The sequence below is a fragment of the Mastomys coucha genome, unplaced genomic scaffold (assembly GCF_008632895.1).
Source record: "Mastomys coucha isolate ucsf_1 unplaced genomic scaffold, UCSF_Mcou_1 pScaffold15, whole genome shotgun sequence".
Classification (NCBI taxonomy): Eukaryota; Metazoa; Chordata; class Mammalia; order Rodentia; family Muridae; genus Mastomys; species Mastomys coucha.
This window is the reverse complement of record NW_022196897.1, coordinates 22,659,140-22,671,556: the sequence shown is the minus strand read 5'-3', so window position 1 is coordinate 22,671,556 and position 12,417 is coordinate 22,659,140. Positions and strand designations below refer to the sequence as shown.

Genomic DNA, 12,417 nt, shown 5'->3' with positions numbered 1-12,417 from the left:
GCTGGGATTAAAGGCATGCGCCACCACTGACCTAAACTGTTTATAATCGTTGGGGTTAAAGGTATGGACCACAGTGTCTAGTCCTAAGTTTTAATTTTGAAGTTATAGTTGAAGATTTTTAACTTCTGAATTGTATAAATTCATTTTTATTTTGCTGTGTCATTGAAAACATGTTTACTCAGTAGCTTGAACAGTATTTTGGTTATGGGCTCTTTGAGATTAGGGGAATTAGGCTGAATTCCAGCAAAACTCAAGAATATGTTACTACAACTGGCTCTCATAATATTTAATTGTTTGTGGTTTTTTATTTTTATTTTTATGAACTCAGGGCCTCGTGCATACTAGGCTTGACCACTGAGCTGTACTCCCAGCCTCATAATATTCAGTTTAAAATTTTAAATGTGGATGTGTATATATACCTTTTTAAGGACTGGATTTTGATGTGACCACCCCATCCCTATTTTTTTTTTATTTTTTAAGAAAGAGTCTTTACTGTGTACTTGGTGTATTTGGATCTCACTATGTAGACTAGACTAGCCTTGAACTCAGAGAGATCTACATGCCTCTGCCTCCTGAGTACACATCTAGCAATATTTTTAATTATGTGTGTTTGTGTGTGAGTGTGAGTGCAGGTACTTACAGAGAGAGGTGAGAGTAAGGTATCAGATCCCCTGGAGCTAGAGTTAGAGAAGATTGTGAGCTGCCTGGTAAACCTAGCTAGGTTCCTCTGCAAGAATGGTAGATGCTCTTAACTACTGAGCCATCTCTCAGTTCTCAATGAGATTTTTTTTTTTTAAAGTTGATAGTTGCTCTTTGCTCACACAATGCTGTTATCTTAAGTATAGGCATTTCTGTTGTTAGTGCAAGACATTTGTGGTCTGGCAGTTCAAGGTTTGGCTTAGATAATAATACTTTAAAATATATGTACAGTGTGTATTTGTTTGTTTAGTTGTTAGATAAATAAGAGTTGTTTGATTTCATCCATACCTTTGGCACACTGTAAACTATGCCCTCATGCAGGCCTGGAACAGGGCAGTGAACCAAACAGGCAAGTCCTGATCACAGTGGCACCCTGTTAGAGGTAGAAGCTACCCAATAAGGATGGTTAGCAAGCAAGTAGCTGTCTGTAGTAAATCTAGGTAGGTCCTGGAGGGTCAAAGATGTAGCTAGGGAAGACCATGGAGCACTTTGAATTTCTTTCTAAGTATAAGGTAAAATCTTGAGATGGTTTCTAGTCGAGGAATAAAGTGATGTGACCATCAGTTACACTATTATGGGGAGAGCAGACTTTGGGAATTCAAAATAGGGAGCAACTAGTCATAGGTTTCCCAGGGAGGTCATGGTAGACTCCCAGTGGAAACAGGAAAAGTAACCAGATAGGTCCGTCTGTCCGTCCATCCCTCCCTCCCTCCCTCTTTCTTTCCTTCTTCCTTCCTTTCTTCCTTCCTTCCTTCCTTCCTTCCTTTGTTCTTTCCTTCCATCCTTCCATCCATCTTGTCTTGTCTTGTCTTGTTTTTGAGGCTAGATTTCTCTATGTAGCCCTGGATATCCTTAGAACTCTGTAGACAAGACTAGCCTCGAGTTCAGAGATTTACTTTGCCTTTGCCTCTCCAGTGCTGGGATTAGAGGTGTACCTCCCCACCAACTACTTAGATTATTACATAGATAGAGTCAACAGGGTGTATTGATTGCTCTATGTAAACAGTCATTAGTCCATGTAAATTAGTCCTTGGCTAATGAGCAGAGGCACTTCCCTATATAGGCTCAGATTGTATTTAATGCTGTTAACTCTAATTTAGAAACAATCTCCTGGTATGTGGGTACATTCCTATAATTTCAGGTCTTGGGAGACTAAGATAGGAGGATCAGGTGGTCCAGGTCATGCTCAGCCATATGGTGAATTTGAGGCAAGTCTAGACTGAATGAGACTGTCTCAGAAAACCAGCAAAAGGGCTGAGGATGCAGCTCAGATGGTAGAGTGCTTGCCTAACCTGCACAAGCCATGGTTCAATACCCACCACCACATATGTTGGGCATGATAGCCCATCCCTGTAGTTCTAGCACTTGGGAGGTAAAGGCAGGATGAGCAGGAGTTCAGGATCATTCTTAGGTTCATAAAGGATTCAAAGCTCTCCTGGGCTATGTGAAACTATATTGCCCAAAAATAATATCCTTAAGATCTGGACAGATTTCTCAGTGGTTAGAGCACTTGCTAGTAACCATCAGAACAGGAATTCAGATCCCAGCATCCACTTAACAAGCCAAGGATCTGGTGCATGCCTCTAGGTGGGTCAAAGACAGGAGGAGCGCTGGAGCTTGCTGGCTTTCAGCCTAGACAAAACACAAGCTTCAGGTTCTGGGAGATACCCTGCCTTAAAGAAATAGACAGAGAGTGATAAAGTGCATCCAATGCCTTGTGTGGTGAATGTGGATATGTGTGTGCAGGCTCACACACATGGGCACACATGCACACTTTTTTAAAAAAATCATGGTCCAGTGAGATGGCCCAGGTAGTAAATGAACCTGCTACTTATTAAGCCCGAGGACTTGTTCACTCCTTGAGACCCACATACTGGAAGGAGAGAACCAGACTCCCACAGTTTGCCCTCTGACTTCCACACACATGCTGTGACATGCCCCTCATATATAAATGAAAAAATAAAATATAATATTTTAAAAACTTGTATTTCAGGCTGGGCAGTGATAGTGCATGTCTTTAATCCCAGCAGCCTTTAATCCCAGCACTTGGGAGGCAGAGACAGGCGGATTTCTGAGTTCAAGGCAGAGTGAGTTCCAGGACAGCCAGGACTACACACAGACAAACCCTGTCTCAAAAAAAAAAAAAAAAAAAAAAAAAAAAAAAAAAAAAAAACAGAAAAAAAGTATTTTACTCTTTTTTTGATTTTAGAAAATAATTTATGTAACATAAACTTGAATTTTGTCTTTTTTTAATCTTAGTGATCAACTTTTATACCTTTTCCGAATTCAAAGATGGTGAAGCTAGATATTCATACATTGGCCCACCACCTCAAGCAGGAGCGCTTATACGTGAGTTCTGAGAAACAGCTCATTCAGAGGCTAAACGCCGATGTACTGAAGACAGCTGAAAAGCTGTATCGAACAGCATGGATTGCAAAGCAACAGAGGATTAATTTGGATCGTCTTATTATAACCAGGTAAAGACAAAATTTTCAGGTCATGCATTATGTGAACATTTAATTCTATACTACTACTCAAATGAAATGCATGGTTTTAAATCAATATTAGGTAAGTCTTTTGCTTATAAAATATATGGAGCCCCAAAAAAACCAAAACCAAAACCAAAAACCAGCCGGGCGGTGGTGGTGCATACCTTTAATCCCAGCACTTGGGGGGCAGAGGCAGGCGGATTTCTGAGTTCAAGGCCAGCCTGGTCTACAGAGTGAGTTCCAGGACAGCCAAGTCTACACAGAGAAACCCTGTCTCAAAAAAAAAAACCAAAAATAAATAAATAAATAAATAAAAAATATGGAGCTTACTTGTTTATGAATTAGCTTACACAATGATACAGATAACTTAAGGATTAATGTTTTATGTCTTTGCATATGTAACATTTTATTGTTATAGAGACTAAATTTTGTGATATTTATAAGTACTTCCATGTTTTGGAATTATATATCTTTTTGTTTGTTTGTTTTTCTTTTTTTTTTTAAAGATTTATTTATTATTTTATGTAAGTACACTGTAGCTATCTTCAGACACACCAGAAGAGGGCATCAGATCTCATTACAGATGGTTATGAGCCACCATGTGGTTGCTGGGATTTGAACTCAGGACCTTCGGAAGAGCAGTCAGTGCTCTTATCCGCTGAGCCATCTCTCCAGCCCTGTTTGTTTGTTTTTCAATATAGGGTTTCTCTGTGTAGCCTTGGTTGCCCTGGAACTCACTCTGCAGACTAGGCTGGCCTCCAACTCATAGAGGTCCACCTGCCTCTGCCACCCAAGCTCTGGACATGCACCCCCACTGCCCAAATGGAATTGTGTATCTTTTTAAAGAAAAAAACTTTTTTAGATTTAAAATTTTTATTTTATGTGTATGGGTGGTTTTGCCCACCTGTAGATCTATGTGCCCTTGTGTGACTTCATTCCATTGTTCCAAGAAGTAGCTTTTAACTGTAACATTATTAGTATAATGTTGTTAAAAGTATTCAGATTAAAAAATAATATATACTGTATGATTGTATTTATAAAAATCTGAAGAGGCAGGACTGACCTTTGATGATGTCATTCAGATCACAGCTCTTTGTTGTGCTTGCCAGGGAGGCATTGACTTGAAGGCTGTATGTACGAAGACATTCCATATTGTAAATCAAACCCAGGGCTTTGTGCTCACCAGCAAGGGTTCTTCCAACTGAGCTACCTCCCGAGCTCCTGTTTTGATTATTGTAGTACTTGAAATATTTGTGAATGTTCTTGTGTCAGTAAATACACAGTTTTTATGCTGTAGCAAATTTTTGAATTTAATTTATAGAAGATAGCTCTGGACATTGAATATGGAAAAGTTGGCTTGTTTTTTACTTTCAGGTATGGCTGTCTTTACTCATTCCCATGTTGTTCTCAGAGTGTAGCAATTCAAGGAGATGTCATTGTTGGCACAGTAACGAACTCAGATTTGTTAATTTCAATATAACGCTTGTGTTGTGTAATTGTTATTAATATTATTTTGCCTGTGTGCTAATATTTTCCAGCGCTGAAGCTTCCCCTGCTGAATGTTGCCAGCATGCCAAGATTTTGGAAGATACACAGTTTGTTGATGGATATAAGCAACTGGGATTTCAGGAAACAGCTTATGGAGAGTTCCTGAGTCGGTTAAGAGAAAATCCACGTCTTATTGCCTCCTCTTTGGTTGCTGGAGAAAAACTCAATCAGGAGAACACACAAAGTGTTATCTACACTGTTTTTACCTCCTTGTATGGCAACTGTATTATGCAAGAAGATGAAAGCTACCTCCTTCAGGTTTTACGATACTTGATTGAATTTGAACTTAAAGAAAGTGACAACCCCAGGCGCCTTTTGAGGAGAGGAACTTGTGCCTTCAGCATCTTATTTAAACTTTTTTCTGAAGGACTATTTTCTGCCAAACTTTTCCTTACGGCTACTTTACATGAGCCAATCATGCAGCTCCTTGTAGAAGATGAAGACCATCTGGAAACAGATCCAAACAAGCTAATTGAGAGATTCTCTCCAGCTCAGCAGGAAAAACTCTTTGGAGAGAAAGGCTCAGATAGATTTAGGCAAAAGGTTCAAGAAATGGTAGATTCCAATGAAGCTAAACTAGTGGCTTTGGTGAACAAATTTATTGGTTATCTTAAACAGAATACATACTGCTTTCCACATAGTTTGAGGTGGATTGTGTCACAGATGTACAAAACTCTTTCTTGTGTAGACAGATTGGAGGTTGGGGAGGTCAGAGCAATGTGTACCGATCTTCTGTTGGCTTGCTTCATTTGTCCCGCAGTTGTTAATCCAGAGCAGTATGGAATAATATCTGATGCACCTATTAATGAGGTGGCAAGATTTAACCTGATGCAGGTATGTTTTTGCTATTATTATTATTTTAAGATTTATTTATTTATGTATCTGAGTGCTGTATTTACATGTGTGCCTGCATGACAGAAAAGGACATCAGATTCCATTACAGGTGGTTGTGAGCCACAATGTGGTTGCTGGGAACTGAACTCAGGTCCTCTGGAAGAACAGCCAGTGCACTTAACAGCTAAGCCATCTCTCCAGCCTGCTTTAGCTGTTATTAATGTAGCATTTAGTTTAAGATCAGCTGATCTTTATGTAATGGAGTAGTAACAAAAATAATGACAACGTTCATATATTCTTACCATTTCTTTTTTAAAAGAAATGCTTCTCATAAAACAAAAGCAATTTTATTAGGATTTTGAGATATTATAGTCATAAACATTTTGCATTGGTTTTCAGATGAAATCCTTGAACTCTTGGACATAGAATTGGCTAGGTTTTCTAGAACAAGCTCATAATCCCTATTCTATAATTTCAGAGTCCAGATTGATTGAAAATTGAGAGTGTCCTTTGTACTTCAAAACTGAAGTTGAAGTTAGCAGTGGTGGTGCATGCCTTTAATCCAGGCAGGGGCAGGGGGGCAAGGAGGCAGGGGGGCAGATGGGCAGCAGGGGAGGAGGCAGAGGGGCAGAGCCAGATGGATCTCTGTGAGGCCAGCCTGGTCTACAGAGCAAGTTCCAGGACAGCCAGGGCTACACAGAGAAACCCTTTCTGGAAAAAACCAAAACAAAACAAAAAATCTGTATTAGAGGGGGCTAGAGAAATGGGTCAGTAGTTAAGAGCACTAACTGCTCTTCCAGAGGATTGGTTTCAAATCCCAGCACCCTCGTGGCAACTCACAACTGTAACTCCAGTTCTAGGGGACCCAACACAAGGGCATACATGCAGACTAAGTACCCATGCATATAAAACAAAACAAACCCCCAAACTCTTGAAGCTGAACAAGAGGCTACTTACCGTTAGAATTCCTTGGAGTGCTAGTGAACTCTTGGGGTTTTTTGCAGAAATGTTCATGTTTTTTAAAGTAGACACCACCCTGTGAAGATATATAGTAAGTTAGCCTCTTAAAAAATTGGAGTTCTGGGCAAAGGAGATGACTCATTGTGTAAAAGTCCTTGCTTGAGGAGTCCGATAACTTGTGTTCAGTCCCTGGAACCCATGCTAGTAGAAGAGAGCCAACTACCCAAAGTTGTCCTCTGACCTCCACATGCCATAGAGGAACCAGAGCCTCCCTGTGCTCAGTACACTCGCAATCTTATCTATTTAATGTGTGTGGATGTTTCACCCAAAGTCTTAATGAGGGCTTTTGCCTGCATGTATACTTGTACAGTGTCTGCAGAAGAAGACAGCATTGGATGCCCTGGAATTAGAGTCACAGACAGCTGTTAGTCTGCCAAGTGTTTTTTGTTTTTTTTTTAAAGATTTATTTATTATGTATTTATTATAAGTACACTGTAGCTGTCTTCAGACGCACCAGAAGAGGGCGTCAGATCTCATTATGGGTGGTTGTGAGCCACCATGTGGTTGCTTGGATCCAAACTCAGGACCTTCAGAAGAGCAATCGATGCTCTTACCCGCTGAGCCATCTCACCAGCCCATGCCAAGTGTTTTTTAAAATTTTTTAAAAAAAATCCTTTTTCATGGCTGATGAGGTGGTTCAGTGGTTAAGAGTACTTTTTGCTCTTCTAGAGAATCTGGGTTCACTTCTTAGCACCCACATGGTAGCTCACAACCATCTATAGCACCAGTTCAAAGGGCTTCTGATACCTTCAGACCTCCATAGGCTCCAGGCATGCAGATGGTACCAATGCATATATGTAGGCAAACAATTCATATGCAGGATCATTCTTAGGTACATAATGTCTTTTTTTTTTTAATACTTTTTTATTTTTTGAGACAGGGTTTCTCTGTAGTCCTGGCTGTCCTGGAACTGTGTAGACCAGGCTGACCTCGATCTCAGAAATCTGTCTGCCTCTGCCTCCCAAGTGCTGGGATTAAAGGCATGTGCCACCACTGCCCGGCTGAGAAACTCTGTCTTGATAAGCCTTGTATGGCATTAATCTAAGCATATTGTAGGCAGTGAATTTCTATGAGTTCAAAGCCAAACTGGTCTACACAGAGAGTTTCAGGTCAGCCAAGGCTACATAGCCTTGTCTCAAACCAAACCATACCCAACCAAACCAAACCACCAAAACAAACAACCCTTCCCTAAATCCTAATCAAACAAAAGTGATAAGCATTTAAAATGTTTGTTACTCTTTGAGTTCAGTTCCCAGTACCTATGTCAGATAACCACCACTTGTAACTCCAATTCCAGGGGACTCAACTTCTTCAGGTATATACACTTAAAAAAAAAAATCATTGTTTCTTGCCCACATGCACACCTTTAATCCCAACACTTGGGGCAGAGGTAGGCAGATCCGTGTGAGTTGGAGGCCAACATAGTCTACATAGCAAGTTCCAGGGCAGCCAGGGCTACACAGACCCTGTCTAAAAAAGCAACTGAAAACTACGAAGAGAATGCTTTTCCCTGTATGTTGTGTCATTTATTGTGTGAGTTAGCCTTTGCAGATAATTTAAAATTTTTCTTGAGCTAAAGGTAGTTTGGGGGTAAAAATGCTGTATAAGCTTGATAATTTGAATTTCATATCCGGAACCTATGATAAAAGGAGAGAGCCAACTCCCAAAAATTGTCTTCTGACTGCCACATGTGCACTGTGACACTCTTATACACACATACAGTAATAATAAAGTGTAAAATATTTTTAAGTACACAAGTACAATACCAGAAACAAATACATTGTGCTTTCAGTTTCCTCATGCTGCTGTCATGTGCTGACAAGAAATTACAGCAAGTTTCTACTTCCTCTAATTCTTAATCTCAAAATAACAAAAGCTGCCAGAGACAAGATACATATTTTATTGGGAATGTTCTTTTGTTTGCTGGATCAGATGAATGCAAATATTATTGTGAAACCAGATTCTTAGACTAGAATGGAAGTGCTTTCATAGACCAGTATTGGTGTGTGCAGCCTACAGTCTGCTTATCGCTGTTTTTGTTTGCAGGTTGGCCGCCTTTTGCAGCAGTTAGCAATGACTGGCACTGAAGAAGGAGATCCCCGGACCAAAAATAGCCTTGGAAAATTTGACAAAGTAGGCATGAATATTGTGTCATGAGAAATACTGTTCGTAGACTGTAAGGTGTCCAGGAGTGCTAGCCCACACCTGTGATCGCAGTTGAGGTGGGAGGATTGCCTTGAGTCCAAGGTTAGCCTAGATAATAAAGAGTCCTTATTACAAACAAACAAAATACACTTACTTGGTACATAACTTTAATCCCTGCATTCATTGTGATTCCTAGACCCAGCCTGGTCCACACAGAAGTTCCAGGCCATCCAGGGCTATTTAGAAAGATCCCATGTCAAGAACAAACAGCATGAAATAAAATAATATAATGTAAAAAATTCTGGCAAAGTATTAGTGAACTTAAGTATTTTTTTTATTAAATCTTGTCTTTAGGTGATATAAAATTTAAATAATTCAGTCATTAGTTTGTTTTTAAATTAGTTAACAATATTGTATCAGCAGCAGTTACATTAAGGAAAATTTCTCTAATGATTATAATTAAACTGTCTTATAAATATTAAAGGGTTATTGTAATGAGAATCAAGACCTATTCTTTTTTAAAGTTTGTTTTTAACTAACTTATTACTAACATAACAATCAGCAGTAATTAAATAACTTTAAATATTCTTATGGCATTTTTCAGTTAGTTGAGTAACATAAATATTTCGTAGGTTACTAATTCAACTTGGTTTAAAACTCAGATTTCAGTCTGGAGAGGTTGCTCAGAAGGTAAGAGTGCTTGCTGTTCTTTCAGAGGACAGGAGTTTAGTTCTTAGCACCAAGCTTGTTTGGGGCACAACCACCTGTAATTTCAGCCCTCAGGGGATCCTGTACCCTCACCTTGCCTTTCCAATCACCAGCACATACATGTTCATATATGTGTGTACATAGATAAGAATTAATCTCAAAAGCAAATGAATAAAAAAATGTGAAAACTTCAAATACCATTCTGAGCATAGCAGTACATATTGTAATCCTGAGGAGTGGATGCAGGAAATTCACTCTGGTTTGATGCTAACTTGGGCACCATTGTGAGTATTATTAGGTCAGCCAAAGCCAGAGAGTAGAATTTTGTTTCAAAACAAGAACAAGAACAACAACAACAACAAACCCCTCAAGAAACAAGAAACAGAGCTAGCTATGACTTAGTGGGAAATGGTGCTTGTGATATCAAACCTGATGAGCTGAGTTTAGTTCTCAGAACTTGCATGGTGGAGGAGAGAGCTTACTCCTTCAGGCTGTCTTCTCATCTCCTGTGTGCATCCTCATGAACAATCACTCACCCAGCCCACCCTACACACAAAGAAATACATGAAAACATTGAAAAGAAAAAACAAACAAAAAAATTAAAATAAAAATGTGTGTTGTGCACCATCTGTCTCCCCCATGCTTGTCACCCATCACCCCCATTCCTCTCCAGAAAGTTCTGGATGATAACCCCAGTCTTTTCTGGATGCCAACATGTATCAGCACATTCCTGGTAGGTCTCCCACTCCACACCCTTCCTGCCTTTTCAGTATTGTAGCTTGTAGAATACATGCATATACTTTGTTTTTCTTGAGCTTATTCTACATCACTGTATAAAGAGTTGCAGTTTTTAAGGTGTAAGATTTAAAATAGTTTTCATGAAGCTAATTCTTTTTTATGCTTGTCCACCTTGGTCTGAAAATATTCCAGTCTTTTGAAGGGAGAATTTCACTTTGATCTCTTTCTGTTTCAAACAGGGCTGTGTTGCTGCTTTCCTTGATGTTGTAATTGGGGGCCGTGCAGTGGAGACTCCGCCAATGTCTTCTGTTAATCTTCTGGAAGGCTTGAGCAGAACTGTGGTGTATATAAGTTACAGTCAGCTTATTACTCTGGTAATGGCATCATTCTTTAACTGAAGTTTTTGGATTTTATTCTTTTAGCCATGCATTGGCAGGTCATAGATGAATAATACATACTGTAAGAAATGTATTGTTTTTGAAAAATTGATTTTACTAGATAATGTCTTTTCCTTTTACTAGGTAAATTTTATGAAGAGTGTGATGTCTGGAGATCAACTGAAAGAAGATAGAATGGCTCTTGATAATTTGTTGGCAAACCTGCCCCAGGCTAAGCCAGGGAAGAGCAGCAGTCTCGACATGACTCCTTACAGCACTCCTCAGATGTCTCCAGCTACCACTCCAGCCAACAAAAAAAATCGGTTACCTATAGGTAAGGAGAACCTTTCATACTGGCGCTTTTAAATACTATTTCTTCAAAGATGGGGGTGTAGTCCATAGGTAGAGAATTTGCTTAGAATTTTGCCTAGAGAATTTTGTATGAAGTCCTGGGTTCAGCTCCCAGCACTACATAGACCAAGTGTTATGGCACAGGACTGTAATACCAGCATCCAGATGGTGGGGGTGGGTAATCAGAGTTTTAAGGTCAGTCTTGGGTAGTTCTTGGCCAGCTTGGTTCTATTAGACTCTGCTTTTTAAAAGAAATAATTATATTTAATTAGACTTTACTCATTGAGTATTTGTAACCTATCTACCTGCATTTGAAGATTGATCATGTAGTCTGTACTAGGCACCGATTAAACCTTTTTTACAAATGTTTCATTTAATCCATACAAATATCCAACATGGTATGATCATTGTTTTGTACTTGTATTAGATGCTGGGGATACAAAGAACATTAATATAAGCCCTTAAAGAAGAGGATTTCATTTTAATTTAATTTCAGTTAACTGATTTTTTTGTACGAACATAGTTTCTTGAAATCAATGTTTTCCATTTAACATACTGTGGATCTATAGCAACAGGAATATGAAATCATCAGGTCTTTAGCTTTCTTCACTATCCCAAAGTGTCAGATTTATAATTCAGAATGGGGCTAGGTGGTTGATCCCAGCATTCTACAGAGGCAGAGGCAGAGAGGCAGAGAGAGAGGAGCAGAGAGGCAGAGAGAGAGGCAGAGTGGCAGAGAGGCAGAGAGAGAGGAGCAGAGAGGCAGAGGCAGAGGCAGTCAGAGCTCTGAATTTAAGGACAGCCTAGTTTACAGATCAAGTTCCAGGACAGCCAGGGCCACACAGAGAAACCATGCCTTGTAAACCAACCAACAAGCAAACAAATAAAATAAAACAATACATTTCTTAACTAGGCATGGTGATGCATGCTTTTAATCCCAGCACTCAGGAGGCAGAGGTATGTAGTGAGACCCTATCTCAAAAACCAAAACCAAAACCAAAAAAACCAAATTTCTTTTGATTAAAAAAAAAATTGTTTAGTGATTTTTTTAATTTGTTAATATGAAAACCCACTATTTTTGATAGAGATCACCCCCTTCACTGTTGTATGTTAGGTTTTTTTTTCTTTTTTTCTGTCACTTGAATATTATTAGAGATGGGTGTAATGGGAAGAAATTTCAAATGTCTGCCAAGTGTTTTGTATGATCATGTAATCTTGTAATTGCATTTAATTTCATGATTTAAACAATGTTTCCAATGTTCATAGGGTTGATTTTCTTTCTATTTAATATTTTTGCAACCCAGGACAACAGTTAGCAGCCATCACTGCCTGGGATTCTTCAGCCACCAATCTTACTGCTCATATTCCTCTAGTAACCCCATTTGGTGGGTAGTAGGTCTCCTCTTCTTCCATATTGTGCACTAGAAATATTCACAGGTGTGCTCTCTGTGCATGCTGCTTTTGCTTTCTCTAAGTTGCTACATGAAATTTGATCACTTGCATTTTTT

At 39.2% G+C, this 12,417-nt stretch overlaps 1 protein-coding gene across 9 annotated transcripts in view; it reads left to right on the top strand.

Annotated features, from left to right (window-relative positions):
- The window catches only part of Gapvd1 (GTPase activating protein and VPS9 domains 1), a 77,135-nt gene that overhangs the window by 21,486 nt on the left and 43,232 nt on the right, over positions 1-12,417 (top strand). For 5 of the 9 annotated variants that reach the window (XM_031369939.1, XM_031369940.1, XM_031369943.1 and 2 more), the window contains exons 2-7: positions 2,959-3,176; positions 4,727-5,570; positions 8,637-8,723; positions 10,421-10,555; positions 10,703-10,892; positions 12,214-12,294. In XM_031369939.1, the coding sequence (XP_031225799.1) occupies positions 2,992-3,176; positions 4,727-5,570; positions 8,637-8,723; positions 10,421-10,555; positions 10,703-10,892; positions 12,214-12,294 (1,522 nt within the window). In that variant the 5' untranslated portion in view covers positions 2,959-2,991. The remainder of the gene's footprint in view (positions 1-2,958; positions 3,177-4,726; positions 5,571-8,636; positions 8,724-10,420; positions 10,556-10,702; positions 10,893-12,213; positions 12,295-12,417) is intronic. The other 4 variants (XM_031369946.1, XM_031369944.1, XM_031369948.1 and 1 more) reach the window with 1 other exon arrangement.